Source organism: Grampus griseus (assembly GCF_964374135.1).
Source record: "Grampus griseus genome assembly, chromosome: 7".
Lineage (NCBI taxonomy): Eukaryota > Metazoa > Chordata > Mammalia > Artiodactyla > Delphinidae > Grampus > Grampus griseus.
In genome coordinates, this window is record NC_139001.1 from 35,323,992 (window position 1) to 35,336,114 (window position 12,123).

Genomic DNA, 12,123 nt, shown 5'->3' on the forward strand with positions numbered 1-12,123 from the left:
AAAATATTTGCAAACCACATATCTGATAGGAGTTAATATTCAAAACATACAAGGAGCTCATACAACTCAACAGCAAAACCAAACCAAAACAAACAAACCCAAATAACCCAATTAAAAAATGGGCAAAGGATCTGAATAGACATTTTTCCAGAAAAGATACACAAATGGCCGACAGGTACTAGAAAAAGTGTTCAACATCACTAATCATCAGGTAAACGCAAGTAAAAATAAAAACCTAATACCTGTAAGGATGTTTATTATCGAAAACTCAAAAGATTAACAAACACTGGTACGGATGTGGAGAAAAGAGAACACTTGTGCACTGTTGGTGGGACTATAAATTGGTACAGCCACCATGGAATACAGTATAGAGGTTCCCCAAGAAATTAAAAATAGAACTAACATATGATGGAACAATCCACTCTGCATATATATATCCAAAGAAAATGAAAATGAAATCATTATCTCGAAATGATATCTGAACTCCCATGTTCATTGCAGCATTATTCACAATAGTCAAGGTATGGAAACAAACTCAATATTGACAGATGAATGAATACAGATATGGAATATTTGTGTGTGTTTGTGCATGTGTGTGTGCGTGTGTGTGTGGTAAATTATATAATGGAATATTATTCAGCCTTAAAAAAGAAGGAAATCCTGTCATGTGCTACAACCTGAATGAACCTGGGGGACGTTATGCTAAGTGAAATAAGCCAAAAAAGACAAATATTGCATGGTATCACTGATATGTGGAACCTTACCCCCTCGCTGCAAAAATAAAAAAGACAAAAAAAAAAAAACATTGAACTCACTGGGAGCAATTGGATTGTAAGATCTGTAAGGATAAAAGCTAGTGAGGTCAAGACAAATACCTTAGGACCCCTACCATACAACCTTAAATGGTCAAAATCTTTGGTGAAACGACTCATCACAGTAGGGATAAAACAGCTATATTCAATAACACGGATAGGAAAATTTTCCTGGGGTAGAAGATATGCCAATTTACTTCATCTGTATCTAACATAATTTGGGGGGAAAATTTAAAGATCGTTTAGAGACCAAAAGTGACCCAGTGCATCCAGCCTTTCAACCATCTCTAAGAAGGAGCCAGACGCACCAGTAAAGCCATGTTGGATCAGCTTGGCCTTCACATAAATATCCCCAAGTGACCTCAGTCAACACCACATAGAGCAGACAAACTTTCAAGTCAAACTCTGCCCAAATTTATGAGTAAAATAAGTGATTGTTATTTTTAAGCTACTAAGTTTTGGGTTTGTTAAATGGTAATAAATAACTTTCAACATTACCGCAGTCAGCTTTGATAGTGTCCTTGCTTCCCAGCCCAAGAATATGTCTCAGGCTACTCTTGCTTGTTTTCTGCATAGACCTGGAATTGCTCCCAATGCCCGTCTCCTTTCATTGAGAAACCATATACAAAGAGCATTATTTGGGTATCAGGTACTTTTTTTAAGAAACAAAACATTACAGTCACATTCCACTCCCGTCCTCCCGAGGTAGTTGTCACTATAATGAGTTTAGTGCCATATTAATCTCTTGCATTTTAAAAAAGTTTTACAATTTATGTATATTTTCACAAACAATAAATCACAGTGTATTTCATTGATTCTAAACCACACATTCACCATCCATTTTAAAATCACTGGAGATGCATCTTACAACAGATGGGAAGTGATAGTTTAACTGGTTGCATTTTTTTTCATTTTAGCAATATGTGCCTTACTGATCTATTATCTGTTTCATCTAAGATTAGATGAAACATAGATTAGCTCTTTTATACTTTATAAAAAATTTAATCATTTGAGCTTATTTTCCTACAAATTACTTTTCTTGCTAAATATTTTAGCAAACTTTGTTTAGGTATAATTTGCATTAAAAATATATAATAATGTAGGGGCAGGACAGGAATAAAGATGCAGACGTAGAGAATGGACTTGAGGACACGAGGAGGGGGAAGGGTAAGCTGGGACGAAGTGAGAGAGTGGAATGGACATATATACACTATCAAATGTAAAATAGCTAGCTAGTGGGAAGCAGCCGCACAGCACAGGGAGATCAGCTCTGTGCTTTGTGACCACCTAGAGGGATGGGATAGGGAGGGTAGGAGGGAGGGAGACACAAGAGGGAGGAGATACGGGGATATGTGTATATGTATAGCTGATTCACTTTGTTTAAAAAAACAGTATATATATATGATAATTTACATATAACAAAATGTACCCATTTTAAGTCCACAGTTTGATGAGTCATGATAGCTGTACAAAGCTGTTTAACTTTTCATTATTAAGCTATGAGCATTATTTATATATTCTGGATACAGGTCCTTTGTCAGATATATGGATTACAAATAGTTTCTCCCAATCTTTGACTTGGCTTTTCATTTTCTCGCTGCTGTCTTTCAAAGAGCAGAAGTATTAATTTTAATAAATTCCAATTTAGAAATTTTTCTTTCACGATTCACACTTTTTGTCTCCTAAGAAATCTTTCTCTATTCCAAGACAGCAATTTCTGTTTCCTTCTAGAATTTCTAGAGTGTTAGATTTTGTTAAGTCTATGATCCATTTTGCAATCTAAATTTTGCACTAAAATTGTGTATGGTGTGAGGCGAGAGATGAGGTTATTTCCTATTTGAATATATAGTTACCCATTTGTTAAAAAGACTTTTTTCTCATTGAATAACTATGGCACCTTTGTCAAAAATCAGTTGTCCAATATGCATGGGTCCTTTTACTCTATTCTGTCCACTAGCCCCTAACATTTCTTATAAAACAGGTCTTCTGTCAACAAATTCTCTCATCTTTTCCTTGTCTGAAAAAGTCTTTTCTCACCTTTTCTGAAGGATATTTTTGCTGAATATAGAATTCTAGGTCAACGGGTTTATTTCCTACGGTACTTTAAAGATGTCATGCCAAGGCCTCTAACCTGCATAGTTTGAGAAAAGAAATATAGTCATTCTCTGTATGGAATGTGTCTTTTTTTTTTCCTCTAGCTGCTTTTCTAATTTTCTCTAGTTTTCAACAATTTGATTATGATGTACCTTAGTGAGGTTTTCTTTTTTTTTTTTTTGCAGTACTTGGGCCTCTCACTGTCGTGGCCTCTCCCGTTGCGGAGCACAGGCTCTGGATGCGCTGGCTCAGCGGCCATGGCTCACGGGCCCAGCCACTCCGCAGCATGTGGGATCTTTCCGGACTGGGGCACGAACCCGTATCCCCTGCATCGGTAGGCGGACTCTCAACCACTGCGCCACCAGGGAAGCCTGTGAGGTTCTTTATGTGCTTCCCTGCTTGTTGAATTTCTTGGATCTGTGGGTTTACAGTTTTCATCAATTAGGAAAACTTTCAGACATTATTTCTTACATTGTTTTTGTCTCCCCTATCCCAACTTCTAGGAGTCCAAATACAAGTATGTTAGAAGACTTCATATTACTTCATAGGGGAGTAAGTTACTGTTCTATTTCTTTTTTCTCTTTGTGCTTTAGTAAGCCTCACTGATTTTTAGTACTGTAGTGACCCATCTGCTATAATTCCATCTGTTCTTTCTCATCCAGCTAGTGACCAAAGAGGTAATCAAATAGCAGCAGTGATTTTGAAAAAGAAATCTTACACATACTTGAATTATTGGTATAAGTGTATTAACCACAAATAAAATATTTAAAGACTATTAATTTTAAAATGTGTAATTTTTTCAATATCTTCTTTACTGTCTATAAAATGAGTTTGTGTATATATACATATACATGTAACATTAGAAATGATACTGAATATGATGCCAATGATGGGCTGCTGTAATTTTTTTACTTTGACTTCCTTCTACAGAAAGTGATGACAATCTGTGGAAAATGCTTTATTGTATCATGCCAATTTACTACAAGGAGTATTTCAAAATAATACAAAAGTAATCCACAGACTTGATTAAGTGAAGATCAACTGATCTGAAAAATTTTTCTTCCTTAGGTCTTCTCAGTAATTGCTAAAAGTCCAATAAGCTGATTTTTCCAAGATTGATTATTCTAATAACTTTGGGTGTTCAATCCGTGAAATGGTCCAGTCAGGCTTTACTCCTTGTGTAAACTCCCTCTGAAATCTAGGGAAAAAATTATAAATAATGTGAATCTTATATCAGTCCAAATACTTCCTGGATAACTACATAATTTGCAAGTATATATTAGAGGCAGTTGTTAGCAAAAAGCTAACAGTTAATGGTAAATAAAAATCAAAAGTTTAATCTACTAATTTGATCACAAAATATATCCCCACAAAATCAGAAGTGCATTCTCAACTAAAATGAGTATTTTTAATGGACTGATCTACATACTCTCCAACATCTGCCAGTCCTTGAGAGGAACTTCAGTGTTATTCTATTGTTAAGTACTAGCCATAATATACGCCTAATACGAGGAGAAATAAATTGGAATATGGTGATAAAAACAGCACTTTCATGGAAGCTGGTTTATGTGGTTAGACTTACTCATAGCTTGCATTAAGACCAATCTTGAAAATAGCAGTGTTTATGAGCTGCCCGTGATCTTAGTAGGGAATATCAGAAGAACCAAAGGTTAGTGTTGATTATAGTGTTCTAAATGACATCTTAAAAAAGAGACAATTCAGCAGATTTAAATTAAGTATTTAAATATACAGAATATTTTGGGTAATTACAAATAAAGCAAAATTCAAAACAGAAAAAGAAAAGAAAAAAAGTACATCTCCTTCAAGAAAAGTGAAGAAAAAGAAGATATAATTCCCTTTACCTTAGCAAACCTGCATATTTTCTTTCCTAGGTCGTTTTTGGGATTTGTTCATTATTTTAAAGCAAATTTGTATAACTCTGGTGACATAACAGTATTCTCTTTTAAATAGATATTAAAATATGACATAACAGTATTCTCTTTTAAATAGATATTAAACTATGTCTCCACTGACTCGCTTGACTTTTTCACTGTTCCAAATTTTATTAGTACAATAACACACTAGAGTGTCTCTTTTAAATAGTTTGTTAACCTCCTGTTAGACAGTACCTCCTTAAGGGCAGGAACCCTTCAATTCTGTATCTGAACCCCTACCAGAGTACTTGGTAAATAGGAGATGGTCAATAAATGTCTAGTGAGTGGATGGTCCATGTGCCAATTATGGCAGATCTTATTTTCCCAAGATGGTCATAACTACATCTTGCATCCCACATGCTCTTCTGCAACGTGAACTTGCTGCTGCCCCATGAAGAGGTGGAGTCTCTCCATGCCCTTTCACCGTGCAGATCCTGTGACTGCTTGGACCAACAAACCATGGTGGAAATGATGTTGTTCCAATACTGGGCATAGCCCTTTACTGGTCTAGCATCTTCTGGCTTCTGCCTCTTGGAAGCCAACCACCATGTAAACATGTGACTAGCTTAACACTACCACAAGCCCAAGCCGCAAAGAGAGGCCTTGGAGAATGAGACGTCATGTGGAGAAGCCAAGGAGCACCATGGTGCTGCCCACATGAGTGAAGAAGCCATTGTGGAAATGAACCCCTAGCTCCGGCCACCCCACTTGATGCCAGAGGGAGCAGAGAAAACTCCACAGCGGAGCCTTTCCAAAATTCCTGAGCAGTAGAATAGCAGGCAAAATGAATGGCTGTTTGATGCCACCGAGTTTTGGAGTGGTTTGTAATGTAGCAATAGACAGCTGAAATACAGTTTAATTAAATTCAGCAATATTACCTCTTCCTAATTTCTGAACACTCCTGTTTCATGGCCAGTGTGTCTTTCTGACTTTCTCTCTTCATAAATAACTTGTCAAATTTCAATCTTTTTCTCCCTAAATCTCCCTTTAGTTTTCATACTTTCATACTACCTTCTACTTTCTAGAGAAAGGAAACAACGAAATGTGATTAGACTTACTCATAGCTCGCACTAAGAAGTTGTTTAGTTTCCACGTTCTGATCCCCCAACTTAACCTGGAACACACTGGCTCCACTTATAGTTTCACTGGGGATGTTGGCACTGGTTAGATACCAAAAGCACATCAGGATGTTAACAAACTTCCTTCCTTAGAGAAAAAACATACACACATACAAATACAAATCACAATAATCTATCATTCTTATATCCTTAATGAAATCAGCAACTGGCAGTAATTATACAGCTGTTACAGACCAAATTTGGGGCTCATTCTAGTCTAACTTAAGATACCTGTATTGACACGTTTTTATTTTTAGAAAATTCTCCTGGGGTTTATGACACCTTCCTCTCTGGATCACAGTAGTAAGAGCTACTATTTACTGAGCAGGTACTTTTTACCAAGTGCACTACATGGATTACTTTCAATTTGTGGCATTTTCTAAAATTATGATAACAGATATCTATTGTCAAACCAAAAATGAGGGGGGGGGAACACTTTTTTGCTGCTATGTCATTAACTTAACCCCAACTGCCAGAAAGAAGCCTTCTATTCTACCCCTAATTCACTTTACTATGCCCAGTGATTATGACAACGTCCTGTGCAAAAATCAGGTAGTAACCATGGTGCTAAGATGCAATTTGAAATATTAGGAAGAAGAAAATATTTATCATTAAAAGTACCTTTACAAATGTTTCAAATTAATATGTGTGTGAAAATTTTTTCACTATTAACAGTCCTCAGTCAGAACTGCCTTAGCAAGTGTGTAAGCAAAGAGTAGATTTCCTGTGTGCCTAGCACATAATACACTGCAAATATTTGTAGAAGGAGTAAGTCAGTAAGTTTTCAGGGAAAATAGGACAAGGAGATGAACAAGATAAAGGCTAAAGTTCCTTTCAACTATTTTCATCGTCTCCAAATAAATCCAATTTGGGAGTTCTGAGTTAATGTTACTTTCAAAACAGTCTTTAGCTAATATTATTTACTTTTTCTTTTACTCTTTACTCCTACTTAACATACAGCTAGACACCTAAAATATTCAATTGTTTTCCTTTCAGTTAGGAAATCTGAAACACAAATATTTTCATGTTAAGGTATGGGAGCAGCTTGTCTTAGACAATTTTCTTTAACTTAAGTTACAATGCTCTCTTCTGTGAATTAAATAACATTAGGGGAAAGTTCTAGATAGAAAGGCATAAGAAACTATTACCATGTCCCAAGTCTTCCAGAACTAGGGCTTTAAAGAATGAATATATTATTTTCTCTGCAGTTCTATAAATATCCACTTGTACCAACAAAATGTCACTATTCCATGATTATTCACTAACTTAGCTTATCTGGACAATCGTGGGTCATTTAAAGTTGACTATGCTCCAGCATTACCTTTCTCATCGTAGTAAATGGAGATGTCTCCTGTTGATGTATATACAATTTCATCTATGTCAGCAGCAAGGGCATTTTTATGGTTGTCAGGTAGTGAAGTAACCTTTTCTTTCAATACACGTAGTGTCTAAGTATGGAAAAAGCAAACCATAGTTCACTTGTTGAATTTTCAAAAGCTTTTCAAAAAGTGGAGTGAATTCTTCATGGAATGAATTTTGTAAAAATATTTTAAAATTTACTGCCATACTTATTCATTTTCAAAAGCAAGGCTGAGGGGCTTCCCTGGTGGCGCAGTGCCTAAGAATCTGCCTGCCAGTGCAGGGGACACGGGTTCGAGCCCTGGTCCGGGAAGATCTCACATACTACGGAGCAACTAAGCCCATGCGCCACAACTATTGAGCCTGCGCTCTAGAGCCAGAGAGCCACAATTACTGAGCCTGCGTGCCACAACTACCGAAGCCCGTGCACCTAGAGCCCACGCTCCACAACAAGAGAAGCCACCGTAATGAGAAGCCCGCACACCACAACGAAGAGAAGCCTCTGCTCGCCGCAACTAGAGAGAGCCCGTGCGCAGCAACAAAGACCCAATGCAGCCAAAAATAAATAAATTAAATTAATTAATTAAAAAGAAAAAGCAAGGCTGAAAGGGATCTGATTATTCAATTAGATAATTCGTAATAGAACTGTTCTTATACAGAATTCTATATAAGAACTGAAAGACATCATATTAACTTACTTATGCCTTAAGTAGCAAGTCATTCTATACTTTTATATGACCCCAAGTACCCCAAAGGCAAGATACAGGGACTCTACTTTGGCTGATGGCATGCATACTATTTTATTTTATTTTTTATTTTTTTATTTAAGGGTGATTTATTTTACTTAAGGGTGGCAGTGGGAATAGTCATAGATTTCTAATACAAACCAAATACAGAAGTCAAACAACCATAAGAATAATGAAAATCTAAATATTAAAAGCTAGTCTTTTAGGAGAAAAATAAGGAGACTTTTTTTGTTTGTCAATGGTAATGGATATGTAAGGATATTGACAACATTGGAATAGCAGAGGAATTGAAAATGCTATACATTGATCAATGGGAAACTAGCTAAATTAATTATATTGCATATACACAATAAAACACCATGAAGAAAGCAAACACATATATAGTCTTTGGTTGAACCATATACCATTCTAAGTGCTCTACATTACATATACTATCTCACGTGATTTCCCAACAATACTACTACTATCCCACTTTACATATAAGACAAGAAGTTAAGTAAGCATGCATACTACTTTAAAACATAAATAAGGACAACGTATATCATTCTACTGCAAGAGAATAATACATTTATTTTTAAAGGAAAAATAAAAGTATACTTTACCTCTTTGGCCACAAGTTCTTCCAATAGATCAAACTTACTCTGTGACAGCAACTTGGACACATGAGCAAAAGCCTTAAAAAAACAGTGGGGGGAAGGTGGTGATTATTATTTCAAAATATCATGTGAAATACCATACAATGTACAATGCTCATACTTGAATGTCTAAGTGTAACAAAGACTATTTTATGATAAAGGCAATAGACAATGTCAAACACTAGATATCGGTGTTAGGCATAACTCCTCCAAAGTTGGTTGACTTTTCTTTTCTCATATAGCCTTCCCACATGGGCTGAATTGTGTTCCCCCAAATTCATATGTTGAAGCCCTAACTCCCAGTACCTCAGAAGGTAACTGTATTTGGAGACAGGACCTTTAAAGAGGTGATGAAGTCAAATGAGGGTGGGCCCTAATCCAATCTGACTGGTGTCCTTACAAGAGGAAATCTGGATACACACAGAGATACTAGGGCACACATGTACATAGGGGGAAAAAAAAACAACATGTGAGGACACAGCAAGAAGGCAATCATCTACAAGGAAAGGAAAGAGGCCTCAGAAGAAACCAACCAACAAGGTGCCAACACCCTGTACTTGGACTTCTAACCTCCAGAATGTGAGAAAATAAAGTTCTGTGGTTTAAGCAACCCAGATTGAGGTATTTTGTTGTGGCAGCCCTAGAAATAATGGAGTTGAATTTTGAGGAAAAGCACACTTCCAAATGGATTCAAGGATCCCTTGCAAACACTTTAGAGGATCTCAGGGTTCAGAAACACTGTATGTTTTAGTAAGCCTTTGCGTGCAGAAGATGGGTGAAATTTGGTAAGAAGAAACAAAGACCATAACCATCATGTTGAAACCCAAACATGAGACTCTAGTTTGTGTGGCCAAAGAAGATCACACCTGAGCAAATTATCCTATAAGGTAATAATGAACCATTAGGAGGCTGCCCTGATAAGGCTTTGGTGATATAAGATTGCCTAACCTAAACAGGCTTCTAGGAAATAGCCCTCTTTTTCATAGAAAAGGCCAAAATATGCTAGCAAGATACAGGAAAACAGACAGTACATGGTTAGTGGTTTGAAAGCAGTAATAGGGAAGGTATCATGTCATATGTGCATATCAATGGAAAGTAGGGTTTGTGGAGCTAATAAAGCTGTTTAAGGACCACCTATTCCTCTGGCTCACATGATGAATAAAAGCTTGCCTAGATTGGTATAAAATAAGCTACAGGATATATCGTATAACGCAGGGAATATAGTCAATATTTTATAATAACTATAAATGGAGTGTAACCTTTAAAAATTGTGAATCACTACATTGTATACCTGTATTATATATATATATAATATATATAATATTGTACATCAACATACTTCAAAAAAATTTTTTTTAAATAATTTTTTTTAAAAAAAAGCTTGCCTAGATTGTACTTAACCATCTCAACTTCTAGTGACTCTGGAGGACCAAGACTGCTTATAGAGTGGGTTACAGGACAATGCACCTCAGCACTTGCTAGCTATGCATCCTTGAGCCAATCGTTTCACCTTTTTAGAACTTGATTTTTATCATCTGAAAGAATTAGACTAGGATAATGAGCACGAAGGTCCCTTTCTGTTTTATGTTCTATGATTAAAAACAAAAAATCTTAAAGAACATGATCTAATTGATAACTTGATATTCACATCCCAAGATAACATCTTATTGATAGGAGGTTAGTCTAAGGAGAAAGGGCAAATTGAGCCATGAGAGTAGATAATCTACCCAGTGTTTTTGCATCAGATTATTTCCAAGCCCTAGAGTTACATCTATGCAAAGGAAGGTATAGTTGCCTTATGAGATATAGTAGGAGGAAGGTTTTTCAGCTATGTCCTTTGAAGTCGTACGTGTTGAAAAACTGGTTTGCTTGATCCGAAAGGTATGTTAAAGTAACCGCTGGTTTAATGGAATCACTAAATATTTGCCATGGATGACCCAACATTCTTTTTGGAAATCAGAATGGTTAAATGCACAAAAATTGACTTAGATGAGGCAAGACTGTATACAAACTGGCTGATGAAGGGGTGCAGATACTACTTAATAGCAAGGATAAGGGCTAAAATAGCTCACAGCTGGAGAACCTTTAGGATCAAAGAGTGACTAAAAAGTGTCCCATGCTCCTCTGTGTTCAGAGAAAATAGGGACTTAGGCTTGAATCCTGCCCATAGTGGGGAGATGACTTCCATTCCTTATTGACACATAAATAAGCATGAGGTAGACAAGCTCAAGTCATCAGCAGAGTGGTGGAGAACAGTAGCATCATGCCCATTTACCTCTGCATGGACAAAAGATTTTGAGAACTGACACGAGCAGAGGTTTATCCCTTACAATGCTGTTAATCAAGCTTGCTCTTTACTTTTTAATTTTTTTATAAAAACATAAATCAGTCAGGAGTTGACTCGGGGAAGCAAAAGCAGGAGTTAATATTGACATTGATTATAAAGTTGAAAACATTTAATTTATAACTGACAGGTCACATAAATAAATATCAATGGCTGTGTTTATAGAAATAATCTGAAAAAAAGCTAGGATTAAATATATCAATACCAGCATACGATCAATTTTGTCTTTTTCAGAAAAAATAAAGCCATGTAGCTTTTATGTGGCAGAAACAGGCTTTGAATCCATTTCTGACTCAAAACCTGTAGAGAGTAGAAAAAGTAATTAAGGGACTTCACCTTGGTGTCTCCATCGAAACCCTATTTCTCGGCGACCTTGCAACAGAAGCAGAAGCTTAATTTAAATCAAGAAGTGGCCAGAGGGCTCTGTGTCTGGGTCACTACCCACATGTTATCATTTGAGACCCAGTGGAAACCTCGCCGCTAAACACTTCTGCGTGTCTAACAGTTGAATGCATGAGAGGTGGAGAGATTATTTGTAGAGAAATAAACAAACCTGCTTCGCTCCCTCTGAGAATTCTGCAATGCTGAACTCTTGGTCGAAATAGGCCCAGATAAGGAAGGAGTAAATTCGAGTCCGAATCCAGTTGATGGGGTTGGAGAACCCCAGGATGATCATCTTGGTTTTCTGGCGCTGCTGGGGCTGCTCCTCGGTGCTGTAGATTCGCCGAGGGCAGGAAGGGAAAGCGGGAAGGGTTGTGGGGAGTCCCAGAGGGCTGAGCAGGGGACGCTGAGGAGCTCGAGCAGGCAGCGCCAAGGCCGCGGAGGCCCAAGAGACTCGAGGAAACGGGGCCGCTCCCGAGCCGAGGCGGCGGCGGCAGAAGCAGCAAAGTCCAGCCAACGGCGGCCACACGTCGGCCGAACCGGGAGTCCAGAGTCGGGCAGCCGAGCCCGGCAGAGGCCGAGAAAGCAGCAAGCGGGGTAAGAGACTGACGGCCAGCGCCATTTTTGTGACCTTTCACCCCTTGCCTGTGCAGTACGGAAACAAAGTCGGCGGGAAACCACCTCGGCGGGACTCGGAGAA

At 37.5% G+C, this 12,123-nt stretch overlaps 1 protein-coding gene across 2 annotated transcripts; it reads right to left on the reverse strand.

Moving 5' to 3' along the window:
• Nucleotides 1–3,795: 3,795 nt before the first annotated feature.
• On the reverse strand, nucleotides 3,796–12,045 carry MAIP1 (matrix AAA peptidase interacting protein 1; the record flags this gene model as incomplete). 2 transcript variants are annotated; one of them, XR_014296954.1, is made up of 5 exons in its annotated part: nucleotides 3,796–4,104; nucleotides 5,899–6,042; nucleotides 7,280–7,406; nucleotides 8,666–8,737; nucleotides 11,596–12,045. XR_014296954.1 is itself a non-coding variant. In XM_082657710.1 (5 exons), 5 exons carry the CDS (start codon nucleotides 12,043–12,045, stop codon nucleotides 4,026–4,028), a joined length of 876 nt encoding a protein of 291 aa, XP_082513836.1. In that variant the 3' UTR covers nucleotides 3,796–4,025. The 2 variants fall into 2 exon arrangements, 1 of the variants encoding a protein (XP_082513836.1); XM_082657710.1 differs by having other exon boundaries at nucleotides 5,899–6,046.
• Nucleotides 12,046–12,123: the final 78 nt, after the last annotated feature.